Source organism: Clupea harengus, chromosome 5, assembly GCF_900700415.2.
Source record: "Clupea harengus chromosome 5, Ch_v2.0.2, whole genome shotgun sequence".
NCBI lineage: Eukaryota > Metazoa > Chordata > Actinopteri > Clupeiformes > Clupeidae > Clupea > Clupea harengus.
In genome coordinates, this window is record NC_045156.1 from 10,234,103 (window position 1) to 10,248,093 (window position 13,991).

At 46.2% G+C, this 13,991-nt stretch overlaps 1 protein-coding gene across 1 annotated transcript in view; it reads right to left on the reverse strand.

Annotated features, from left to right (window-relative positions):
* Positions 1-6,592: 6,592 nt before the first annotated feature.
* The window catches only part of trim62.1 (tripartite motif containing 62, tandem duplicate 1), a 61,119-nt gene continuing 53,720 nt past the window's right edge, over positions 6,593-13,991 (reverse strand). Inside the window, exon 6 of the mRNA XM_012838575.3 lies at positions 6,593-8,084. Coding sequence (XP_012694029.1) covers positions 7,534-8,084 — 551 coding nt within the window. The 3' untranslated portion in view covers positions 6,593-7,533. The remainder of the gene's footprint in view (positions 8,085-13,991) is intronic.

A 13,991-nucleotide genomic window follows, 5' to 3' on the forward strand; every position in this document is an offset into this window, starting at 1 on the left:
AAGAGAACACTATGTGTGTTACTGTGTTCATTCAGTGTTTAACATTTACATAAAAATAAGCAGTGTGTGTGTTTTAATGAAGACAGAAAGGAAAGCAGGGGGCACACAAATGACTTAATGATGACAGCTGGCCTGTCCCCACTATTGCAATAAAAAGTAAATATCACACGTGTGGTGTTGGCAATGACTGGCTAATGACTGTGATAAGGCTTTGTGGATACAGTCATTAAAAGGGGCCTTGAATAAGCAACACCCTGACTCAAGTGATCAGTCATTTATGTCATATTTCTACGTTTTCTGGGAAACCTGTGTTCATAATTTATGTGAAATGCTTTTGAATTCAAGACTCATTCTTACTTACTGACTCAGCTGACCCCACTCGTCCGTCCTTTCCATATCTTGTGTGTGCATGTGTGCATTCAAAGAATTACAATTATTTGATATTACATTCATTAAAACTATTACAGTCATTACATATTAAAGATGTTTCATAAGTAGGTGAGCAGCTGAGAGACCAATCTAGTCCACCTTATAACAGAAAAGAGGAGTTATTTTTAACCACAACCAGCTAAAGTTCCCTTTTTCAGTGTATGTGCCAGAGGGGACCGTCTCTGCATGGTTGCACACCAGGGAGAGAGAGATGAGTACTGGCATTCATGGTGGCCAAACAGTGGAAAAGAGAGGATGACAAAATAAAGAAACTGTAAAACGCTATTTATGATCAGACTTACAGAGAAATGGGTGCTGATAATGTCACAGGTGCCGAAACTATTGGATTCCAGGGTTTCATAACCAACAACACTGAAACTTTTAAAGGGCTTCAGAGGGGATGGGGAAACAGAGAGTCGTGTTCTCACAAGTTACTAAATAGTTGCTTTCCATCTTCCTGCATTTATTACACAAAGTTATGGGAGCGTGTTTAAACTCCTCCAGCAGCACAGGTTGTGGCCTTTGATGTAGGTAAACTGCAGAGACACAGATCACCACCAGAGGGCGGCCTCTAGCTGCTCAGCCCTGAGACACACGCTGGCAAATTCTGGGACCTCTAAGAATGTGGTGTTTCACATACGTTGAAACATGAGCTTAGGATGGAAAAGAGAAGCGAGAGGGGGCTATTTTAGACAATGGATTCAAGCTGGCTGGAAGGGTGTGTGTGGTAGTGTTGGTGGTGGGCTATAATTGAGCTATAAGCTTCTTCAAAGCTCCGATTCCTCGCCCTTATTGGAGACTGCCGGAGGGCATCATGATGACAGGAGATGGATCGTTGCTGACAGAGTGCTCAGACTTGCTCAGGCTCATGCCTCTGCGAAAGTCCAATGAGTCACTAGTGAATATACAGGCCAGGCAAGCCCAGAGAGAACGCAGTGTATTTGTACAGTCAGAGAGTTCAGGTGATGCAAATGAACTATGTGTCAGAGGAAGATTGCCACATTGGACTCGATCCACCTGCTAACTGACAAGAAGGCAGGTTACCAAGTAAGGAGGACCCTATGGAACATGATACAGTACAGGCATTTTCCTCCTGTCTTGACTTGAATGCATCTGCTCTTTTTTGTAACTGGCTTTTGCAGACTCATTACCCCAGGGAAGTAGAAGTTAAGTTAAAACATTAACCGTATAAGTGGCCTACAACTTCATCTGTGCTGCCCACTCTGTGTTAAGCTTATGCCAAGTGCGGGACAGGAGAATCGTCCTTTATCTGAACATCAGGACACGTATACGCGTTCAAAATAGGGTAGAGTTGACAGGGTGGCACCATAAGGAAGAGCTTCAGAATGTCCTGAAAACAATGAGGCCTATTCATCATCTCCTAAGGGCATCTCGAGTTGTAACGCAAGAAGACGAACATCACAAACACAGATGGCAGGCTCTTATGTAATGAGGCTATGCTAAAGTGAGCTAGTGTTGTGGGGAGAAAATGGGACTTAAATTCCACCCCCACGGGCCCCTCTCTAACATTGTAGACGTGGGAATGCCATCTAGAGCCCAGGGATGTTTGTGCAGAGCGCATCTGCTCATGGTATTTGCTTTTTTGTGCGACAAGCTCTCATGCCAGCAGCCCTGCAGGGATGTCCCCGGTCAGGGAGGAGAAAGTAACCATAAAAGAGAGGGGAAAAAAACATCACCACAGGACTTAAAAACAGCCATAAGTACATGGGGGAGAGAGAGAGAGAGAGAGAATGCCCCTTGGAGGGTGCTTTTATGAAAGAGGATACGGTGTCTTTGTTGTGTGTGTGTGTGTGTGTGTGTGTGTGTGTGTGTGTGTGTGTGTGAGTGAGTGAGAGAGGGAGATGTATTCATGTCTGCATGGCCTCTACTATTAAACCTCCACCGCCCTTCAAGGTCACACAGGGCCGCCTGCCATCATGGCTGAGGGGATCTTTTACATTCCATTGCATCACTCACCACACTCCTTCATCAACTGCATCAAAGCAAAACACGCAACTGATGGCCCACCCTTTATGAAACCCATGGCTGGCTCCGCGCTATACAAACGGAAGCCACAGGAGAACAATGTAAATTCTTGCAGGAACAGTGAGAAATTGTGTCTCTTGATTCAGAGCAAGTGTCTTGATCTGGCTAGTACGTCTGTCTTCAAGGGGGCTAGACACAGTGACACGACCACGGGAGGCAAAACTGCTGGCGCTGAAAGGCACAGTCTGTTAAACTTGGCAGCACAAGACCTGCAACCTCTGTGTATTGTGATGAATTGGGAATTGTGACCAGTGGTGTAGTGGTCCCTGGAGAAGTGCAATTTTTTTAAGCAGCCCATACAGCACAGGATAAAACGCCCTGTTTTGAGAAGTGGGTATACGCAATGCTGACTGAAAAATAAGTGGGCATACTCTGTATACCTGCGTATACCCTGGACTACACCATTGATTGTGACTGACTGGCTGTGGGTGTGGTATAGGGCGCACTGAACAGTGGTGGGGGGGGGGGGGTAAGAGAGTGTGAAGGGGTAAGAGAGCGAAGGGGGTCGAGACAAGTGTGTGGTGCTGGAGGGGTTTTAGGAGCCGCTTTGTGGCGGTCACAGTTGAGCCGCTGTCGAAGATAGCTAGATAAGATAGCGACAGAAAATGCAAGTGCAGCTCAGGTAGTGCGGGTTGGGAAAGGAACACCGCACTCTATTGCTAATTGATTACTCGCCTCGTCTTTGCTCGCTGTGGTACAAGCTCAGTGGTCTTTCTGCTGTTGAGACACCTGACAAAGCCCTTTTAAACCACTCTTTAAATCTTTGTTGGTGTTTTTTTTTATACGAGTGCTCCCTGACTGTTCTCTGTAGGTGAATATTATGATAGGGGGCGCATCTAGCCCCATGGTAATGCTGTGTAGGTGGGCTGCATTTTGAAGTGCCTTTCACTGGCTGTGACTGTCTAGTGCGGTAACCTTTTTTATAAAAGACACTGAACGGGGTAACCCGTACCTGTTATATGGTCCCTTAGGCTACTCTGTATCCGTTAGACCAATATTCTGGCTTATGAATGATCAAAAAAGTATATCTTCTGAATGATCTGCCATCTGGTTCCATGTGTAGGCCTATGTGTTTGTAACCTCTGGTTTGACTGAAACATGCTGAACATTTCGGTAGGTGATAATAGAAAGAAAAGATGGAGATGAGGAAAACGTGGCAAAAAAGAGAGACAATAAAAGTATAGAATAACAACAAGTATAATGCCGCTAAAACTTCCCAGACAGCAAAAGCTGGTGGTCTGTTGGCCTATTGGTCGTCGGTTTTCGGGTGGTCCACTGGTGAGTTAAGTTAGGCCTACGGACAAACCCACCATTTTGCCACTTGCTTTAAAAACAATTTTTTTCTTTAATTCATTTATACTTCATTAAATTTTCACCAACTCTCAAAATTTTTATAGATTTACCAGTGTGTAACATAAGTCTTCAACTGACCAAGTCATTTTTCACACAGAGAGCCTTCTAGTGCCATGACCTACTTCTGTTTAGAGGGTGATATTTTAAATAGACTATGCCAAGGATGTGATTTAGAAGTTCCAGGAATTGCTAAAATTTTATTTTCTAAACATCCACGCCAAGGTAAACTAAAGATGATAGTGATCCGAGAATGTAATAGAAGATAAATGACTACAATAGAACACCACAGAGAGTGAGACAGAAAACGCAGCTGCCACACCATGATCTGTCCCTGCCGAGAGCGTGCGACTGCCAGGCGAAACGCTTCGACGCCTCATCCCAGCCGGACCAAGTGCTGCCTGCGATAACACGGCACAGTAGCACTGCGCGGGGATTTCATTTCAAAAGACGTCGGGCCTCAGGAATCAGCTCCGCCTGAACGGCTCCTCGCTCTCCCGGGGAGCATTTAGCTCCATTACCCCGCGCGACCGCAGAGAGCAAGCAATCCGATGTCAAAGACAAGAGCACGCGCAGCAGACCAGCAGCGGGGAGGTTAGATAACGTGTGGAGAAATTGTGACAAAACGCGTGTAATTGGGGCGTCATTTAGGGATCGACTCGGGCTATATATATATATATAAACATCCATTATATATGGGAACATGAATCCGATTGTCCCTCAGGGTGAACTGGCAATGCAAGACGAATCGATTGGGCACCTTACATAGAAAGCACTTATCGAGAGTCTAGAGATGAGACCCAACCGACAGCCTGCAGTGTCCATTCGAACTCCACAAGAAGTTAAGGAAGGAGAGGCTTGTTGGTTTCATCATCATCATCATTTATTCATACATTAAAACATTTCTCATGAAATCTCTAGCAGGCAGACGCCAACTAGAGTGTTGATACAATGATAGGTGCAAAGCGGCTGTCAAAGACACAATCATCATCATAGTCGTCATCATCCTCATCATCATCATCATAATCACCATCATTATCCTCATTATCATAAGCGTAAATAACAAATCATCTTTAATATGACACATCCCACCACCAAAACTATAATCAATCCCAGTTTCAGATTAGAAAGTTGATGGGAGGGACAGCAGGGGAACCACTGTAGTATGAGAGTCCCCTCAGAAGTCCTGGGTACATCTGTTCAGCAATACTACATCCAACAAGAGCTGCAGGGCACTGCCCCAACACTTAAACACCGACATGACACAGATCACACACTGACAAACGTGCATGGACAACCAGGAAATGGCTCATTCACTCTGATCTCTGTGAGTGTGTGAGTGTGAGAGAGAGGGAAGATCTGTGCGTATATGAAAGTGAAGGCAGAGGGAGATGGAGAAAGAAAGATAGGGAGAGTTGGTTGTGTGCATGTTTGGTTGATCTCACATATTCATGATTCAAAAAGTGGGCATGGGGTCTACATCTTCACTTGCTCATCTGGTTGAAGGGCCAGCACACAGCTCCATTGCCCCCATCCGTAGCTTTTCCTCTGCCAGTATCAGTCTCCCAGACAGAGACAGAGACAGACAGACAGAGACAGACAGAGACAGAGAGAAAGAGACAGACAGAGAGACAGACAGAGAGACATACAGAGACAGGCAGACAGAGGGAGAGAGAGAGAGGGAGAGAGAGAGAGAGACAGACAGAGAGAAAGAGACAGACAGAGAGACAGACAGAGAGACATACAGAGACAGAGAGGCAGACAGAGAGAGAGAGAGAGAGAGAGAGAGATGTGTCCGGATGTGATCTGTGCCGTAGTGTTGGTGACGCTTTGAGGCTGTAGACGGCTCCTAAGAGGGCAAGGAGCCCAGCACTGCTCAGTAATTGAGCCTTGGAGAATAACAGCGCAACGAGTGTTTACATTGCGGAAGTGGCAAACATGCCTTCAGGAAACAAACACACACACTGACAAACATCTGAGAACAGAGCAGGGATGCATGCGCACACACACACACACACACACACACACACACACTCAGGGGCATTGTCTTCTGTGCTCATGTTGGGATTTCTATCTACACTGCCAGTGGCTCAGATCTGCGGTCTTGTTGGGCACTTCCCAAATCAAGTTGCATTGTGGGTACAGTTCCTATTTACAGAGACCAAAAAAAGTGGAACAACCCTTTCACCCAATTCTGCAAACTCAGCAAACTCCAACTGCAGTGATTACACAGGCATCTAAACGGCCCTCTAAAGCTCCTCCGGGACACCATGGGTCCACCCCAACCCCTTTAACACACACTGAGCACGTATGAGGAGTGGTGTAGCTACAAGCTGTGGTACACCGCAAGCCTGGATGAGAGCAGCAGCACATGACCAGCCACAGGTACTGGGATGGGGAGGCTCACAAGAGGTGTGCTGGTGGTTTGTGATATGTTTTGAAAAACAAATGGTCGACAACAATTACAACGATAACAACAGCTCACCACCTTCCTGGTGTCCCTCTTGTATCTCACTGCGGAGTATTTACGCAAAGACGGAGAGGTGACTGGAATGATGCACACACACACAAATACACACACACACATATGCTGAGATGGCATTCAAGACAATTCTCACTTGCACACAAATACACAGCAATGCACACAAAGACCCATACACTTGAAGGGAGCTTCACACACAGCCACACACACACACTTATGGGAAGCCCCTAAGCTACACACACACACACACACACACACACACACACACACACACACACACACACACACACTTATGGGAAGCCCCTAAGCTACACACACACACACACACACACACACACAAGCCAACGTCAACACTGACATTCACAATTACGGTTGTAGCTAGACATCTTGTCTGTCTGTCCTGCTGGGTAGAAGGCAGCAGCATCAGCAGCCAACACACCCACCTGCTTCTGGTACAAAGGCATGACCTGAGGAGGGGAAAAACCAAAAGAGCCACACACGCCACTCCAGCCAATCACAGGGAGGAGTGGGTTAGGAGGAGGAGCGGCCGGGTATCTGGTGTGGGGAGAGGAGTAGGGGAGGGGGTGAGGGGGGAGGGGATGAAAAGCACTTATAAACAGGTTGGCCTTTACCGGCACAGGATGCTAACTGTGCCAAATGAAATAAAGAATAACATAAAACAGAGGGTGGCATAGTGGTGCTGGAGAGTCTCCACAAACACACCAAAGCCCATTGCACGAAGAAGAAGTAAAAAGGCGACACGTTTTTTTGAAGACGACCACTTATGAAAGGAATCGTCTTCTGCATTCCAGCCTTTATATGGAGAGTGGTTATCGTGTGAGTGTGTGTGTGTGTGTGTGTGTGTGTGTGTTTCTGTCTGGAAACTGTCAGAGCAGTGCAGTTGGGGAGATTGAAGGAAAAGGACTGTGGCAAGATTGCAAACGATCACTCACACAATTTTTGACAAACCAATACAGGTGCCATAACCAAAAGCCTCACGCCAAACATCAAACCTAAAGGACAGAACATTTGTTGTGTTTTCTTTTATGCACCCTGTACGGTTTAAATAATCAGTTTTTTTTTTCCTTTTTGTCAATAAATCTCTTTGTCTTCAGCAGAAGGGGGAACCAACATCACCACATGTTCTCCGCCACATTTTTCCATAACTTTTCGTTTCCCCAATCTTTTCCCCAGGCGGTCAACTCCCCCGGATAGTGCCGATGCGTCTATAGGCGGACGGTGTTGATGCGGAGCGGCTGGACGTTCTTGCCGTTGGCATGGCTCTGGCCAGGACTGAAGTAAGGGTAGAGCTTGGCGGGGAACTTCTCGCGGTAGGTGTAGAGCCAGGACATGTCGTCGGCGTTGTAGAAGACCAGCAGGCCCTTGGGGTAGTCCAGGTAGACGCCCACCTTCTCCAGCTTGCTCTTGACGTTGAGGCGGGTCCAGGGCTCGGTGCAGGCGCTGTACTGGTTGCCGTCGTGCATGACGATGCAGTAGAAGCCGCGGCTGGGCTGGATTTGGATGCTGCCCTTGCGGTTGACCGTCTCGTTGGCCACGCCGATCATCCACTGGGTCTTCTCCGACACCATCACCTCCCAGTAGTGCAGGCCGGCGCCGAACGCCTCGGAGCCCAGCACGGACACCTCCACGTCGAAGCGCCGCGGGGAGTCCTGCAGCGGTTGTGGGTGCAGGTTACCGTACGCCACGATGGTGCAGTCGTCCGACAGGATGAGGCGCTGGTGCGCTGTGATGGGGTCAAGGGTCAGGGCCGCAGGGACTAGAAGAGGAGACACACAAGATCAGCTTTTGCAGCAGCAGGTTACGCATGTTAAATTTAACATGTAATTACAGTTTATACCCCTAAATGACTAATACATGTTGTCCATCTCATTTTGACATTTGATAACTTAAAGTTTGGAAGTATCATCTTCTGAGTTAATTGGCTAGGCTACTAATGTGATATGACTTCATATACAAGCCTGTATTTTGAATGTTTCTGAATGAGAGTCAAGTTAATGTAACAATAAATCATGGTGTTCAATATTTCAAGCATGCCATCAGCGTGTTTTTATTAAAAAATGTAATGAATAATTTTAAATAATAATACGTTTAAATCACTGTGTGCCGGGCCCAGGCATCATGCACCCTGGCGCTAAGAATATGAGCTGTAAAGTTTAACTTTTAGATTTAGCTTTAACCGAAGAATTAAGTTCAACATGGATCACCTAGTCCCCGCAAATACCCATTTCACAGTTACACAGCTAACTGTAAATCATACTATTGATCAACTGTTCGGGGTTGAGGTAGGAGAAACAGTTAGAGCAACATGAAACACAGTTTACAGACATACTGTACATCACGAATACATGAATCACGAATACATGTGCCCTATATACAGATTCCCCACGAACTCTTGCAATTACTGCAATAGCAAGTCCAGCATGGAATATGCAGTTTACATATGTAACTGACTATAATAAAAGATTCTCATTCTCAACTTTAATCAAGCAAGTGATGAATCAGACAAGGGAGGGCCCATAACGGCATACATATTTTCACTCATTTTAATTGGTTTAATTCCCATCCTCAGTGCCAGCTGCTTCGTTCCGTCTTGTCTGTGCAGTTGCAAATAAGTGGCGACTGCTTTAAACGGTACATCTAAAGAAATGTTCACTGATGTTCTCCGGCTTTGAACCGCTAAACCACATGAAGTACAGCAAAGACAAGAGAGATAGAGTAGGAGAGTGAGAGAGAGAGAGAGAGAGAGAGAGAGAGAGAGAGAGAGAGAGAGAGAGAGAGAGAGAGAGAGAGAGTAGGGTGGGGCAGGAGTTGGGTAAGAGAAGGGTAAAAAAAATGACAAATGAGAAGAATGGGCGGTGAATATGAGACGAGCAGATATGTCTAAAGAGTGGGGTAGTTTAGCAGGCAAGACAGCTATGTGGCATAGAAAAGTGAGGTGGGGAAGGGGGGTGTTGGGGTAGACGTTGAGGTATGAGAAGGAGGGTATGAGCTGGGGGTATGAGAGACTAAGAGGGTATGAGCTGGGAAGGAGGGGGAAAAAAAGAGAGTAAAAAACATGCCTTTGGCTCTCAGCTGGACATTAGACAAGATATAGAGACATAATCATCAACAGCAACAAAACAACAACTGTCTCTTTCATCCTGATCTCTCAGCATGCTCAGCTCCCTCGGCTCGTCTGCCAGCATCTTAGCACTCAGGCCAACTGTGATTTACTGGACTTTCCTCCCTCCCACAGCCCACAGCAGCCTGGCAGAGATGCCCCCCCCCCCCCACACACACACACACCGCCCTCCTTTCAAAAACACTTTCCAAGGGAGGAGCAGAGATGCAATAGCCTGATGGAAATGTTCCACTCCTTCCTAAAACACTTTAGGAGGGAGGGGCAGAGACTGACGCTGTCTGACGCCCCGCTGTGCTGGGAAGTGTGTGTGTCAAGGAGAGGAGAGGAGAGAGGAGGAGAGAGGTCGTTGCTTCCAGCTCTCCTCTGCCCATCACTGTTGCTGATGCAGCTGGGCTACCCGCTGAGGAGCTGTTGCTGATGGCTGCTGGTTCATCAAATTTCATGTAAAACTTGTTTTCTACTTCGAACACCACTTACAGTGCTGCCGCTAACGCTAAGCCATGAACTCATCTCTCACTCTCGTTTCCACCACATAACATAAGAGGTCAAATTAGTCTTTTTAGTCACAACTACAAGTGCCACTTATGTTCTTTTGTCAAAGCCATAACAGAGCAGCACAATAGCACACCCTATTCCCGAACGCTCAGAAGTAGCACAAACAATGAAGCTTTTTGTGGTTTGGCAATTTAGTCAGGCTTAGTCCTGTGAAAAAGTAGAACTTGGCCAACGAGATTGCGAGCAGGCCTATGTTCTAGCGAGCGGAAGCCTGTGTGAAGCGGTTTTATTCTGGATGCTCGCGAACACAAAAGAAAGAGCGACACGCTGTAAATAAAGGCTTTTCAAACAGCGTAGGCGGCAAACGCTGTAAGAGGATTTCAGAGTTGGGGGGGTGGGGGGTTGCAGAGCATTTTAAAAAGCAGACTGGTTTTAAAATGAAATGAATGGGTGCCATATTGCTCATTCAAAACAGCTGTTGTCAAATCCACAAGAAAAGGAGAGGAAACAACAACAACATCCCATTAAGCATTACGTTTGGAATGGGGACTGTGCAGCCATGCGGAGGCTATGCAGTACGTGGTGGCAGAGGCAGGCCTTAGTGGGGCGGGGTCATTAGAGGCAATGACACTACTGCAGGGACGTCTACTGCAGGGACGTCTACTGGGATTAAGATAGATGGAGAGGAGTGATGAAGTGATGAAGAGACAGAAAATAAAAGAGCACAGGAAAGAGGCAGAGGAGGACAGAGTGCGAGAGGGAGAGATGGAGAGAGAGAGGAGAGGGAGAGAGAGAGAGAGGGAAAGAGAAAGAGGGAGAGAGAGAGAGGGAGAGAGAGAGGGAGAGAGTGAAAAAAGAGAGTGAAAAAAAAGAGAGAGAGAGAGAGAGAGAGAGAGAGAGAGAGGGAGAATGGGTGTGTATTTCCGAAAGAGAAACAAAGAAAGAGGGAGTGCAGGAGTGTTTCCTCGGTACTATACAGAGGGAAAACATACAGAGAGTGTGTGGGCATAAATACATGTGATGTTTGAGTGACAGAGGGAGACAGAAGGAGAAATAGAGACAGAAAACATATATGGGGTGTGTGTGTGTGTGTGTTTGAGAGAGAGAGGGAATGTTACATAGGGGGAGAGCAGATAGAGAGTGTGTGTGTGTGTGTGTGTATGAGTGTGTGTGTGTGTATATATGAGTGTGTGTATATGAGTGTGTGTGTGTGTGTGTGTGTGTGTGCGAGAGAGAGGAGGATGCTCGAGTCTGGCACTCTGTTCCCAAAGCTGCTGACAGAGGACCTTGGTGAGACGTAATAAAACTCTGAGACTCATCCATCATTACTCACACAGGCAATGCAATGGCACACATACATACACACACACACACACACACACACACACACACACACACACACACACACACACACACACACACACACACACACACACACACACACACACACACACACACACACTACATCATACACACACACACAGAGGAAATACATCATACACACACTTACACAACCACACTGGCAACATCCACCAGGTACCACAAAGCGTAAACATTACATACTCACAACATTTAATCCGATAAACCCACACATGCCAGTATGCAGACTCTACTGCACACCTATAAAGCGCAACCCCACAGCAGCAGAGCCAGACACCGAGTGCCAGGCCTGTCACAGTCACTGTCTCTCATACACACACACACACTGGCAATACCCACCAGGCACCACACACACACACTGGCAATACCCACCAGGCACCACACACACACACACACACACACACACACACACACACACACACACACACACACACACACACACACAGACACACACTGGCAATACCCACCAGGCACCACACACACAAACACTGGCAATACCCACCAGGCACCACACACACACACACACACACACACACAGGCCATACCCACCAGGCACCACACAAACACACACACACACACACACACACAGACACACAGACACACACGGAATACTTTTACACCCTAAACCCCAACCCCTACGAAACCAACCCACACACTCTTTTTGTGACAATGCAGACAGGAGGTCTGAAGGACACAATGAGATCAGCAACTAGTTTTTTCACTCAGGCGCTCAGCGGGGCACCTTGGGTCCTTCCTGCCAGCGGGCAGGGCTGACTGATGGTGGGCTGATCTGCCAGATTGGAGGGGATGGAGGAGGAGGTCTATGATATGTCTGAGAAAGAACACAAGTGCTGTGTGGCTGTGTATGTCTATGAGTGTAAGCTGCCATTATACTGTAAGGTCAAACCGCGGATTTGAAACCTTGAAATATCAGGTGTGAAGTTCTTATTCCAGTCCTGCTGCTGCCTCACGCCCGCCCACGACTGGTAAGACTGGTCAGAGGAATGCCATCTGCGAGGCATTTAAACCATGTAATGTAATTTTAACAGTGACTCATTCCTCTCTGGAATGGTGCCGCTCTGGCAAGTTTTAGGACCCATCACGGCCAAGTGCAGACAAGGCCGAGAAATACCTGCCCACATCTTACAAAGCTGTAACGTCCGCGGCTGCGGCGGGAAAGCGAGGAAGCTGTGTGAATCCTCCCTATGCCGTAGGGTCTGTTGAAACCGGTTTGGAAATATATAAATATACTATATATAATATAATATATACAGCGGGTAAAATAAGTATTGAACACGTCACCATTTTTCTCAGTAATAATATTTCCAAAGGTGCTATTGACATGACATTTTCACCAGATGTTGGAACAACCCAAGTAATCAATACATACACAGAAACCAACACAAATACATTCAGAAATTAAGTTATGTGTATTAATGTGAAATAACACAGGGAAAAAGTAGTGCAAAAAGGCATGGAAAGCCAAGAAAACTGCTGAAATCTATCAGTAATTAGAAAGCAATCCGGCCCCTTGTCAGTGCAAATTAATATTCCAACTGATGGCCTATAAAAAGGTGTCTCAATACCAAGGTGTCACACAAGAAAAATCTCATGATGGGTAAAAGCAAAGAGCTCTCTCAAGACCTTCGTAACCTTCTTTTTGCAAAACATACTGATGGCATTGGTTACAGACGCATTTCTAAACTTCTGAATATTCCAGTGAGCACTGTTTGGACCATAAGCCGGAAGTGGAAAGAACATCATTTCACAATAAACTGGCCACGACCAGGTGCTCCTCGCAAGATTTCTGACAGAGGAGTGAAAAGAATTATCAGAAGAGTTGTCCAAGAGCCAAGGACCACAGTGGAGAGCTTCAGAAATACCTGGAATTTACAGTTGTTTAGAAGAAAACAATAAGTAATGCACTCAACCGCCATGGCCTGTATGCACACTCACCACATAAGACTCCATTGCTGAAGAAAAAGCATGTTAAAGCTCGTTTAAAGTTTGCAGCACGACATTTGGACAAGCCTGTGAAATACTGGTAGAATATAGTCTGGTCAGATGAGAGCAAATTTGAACTCTTTGGATGCCATAATGCACACCATGTTTGGAGGACAAATGGCACTGTACATCATCCCAACAGTGACGTTTGGAGGTGGGAACATCATGGTGTGGGGCTGCTTTTCAGCATACGGTACTGGCAAACGTCACACAATTGAAGGAAGGATGAATGGAAAAATTTACCAAGACATTCTTGATAAAAATCTGCTGCCATCTACCAGGATGATGAAGATGAAACGACGGTGGACATTTCAGCAAGAAAGTGAACAGCCAAGGAAACTCTCAATTGGTTTCAGAGAAAGAAAATAAAGCTGCTAGAATGGCCCAGCCAATCACCTGACTTGAATCCAATTGAAAATCTATGGAAAGAACTGAAGATCAGAGATCATAGAAGAGGCCCAGGGAACTTTCAAGATTTGAAGACTGTGTGGAAGAATGGGCCAAAATCACACCTGAGCAATGCATACGACTAGTTTCTCCATACAGGAAGCGTCTTGAAGCTGTCATTACCTATAAAGGCTTTTGTACAAAGTATTGAATAAATATCAGTAAGCGTGTTCAATACTTTTCCCCTGTGTCATTTCACATTATTATACATAACTT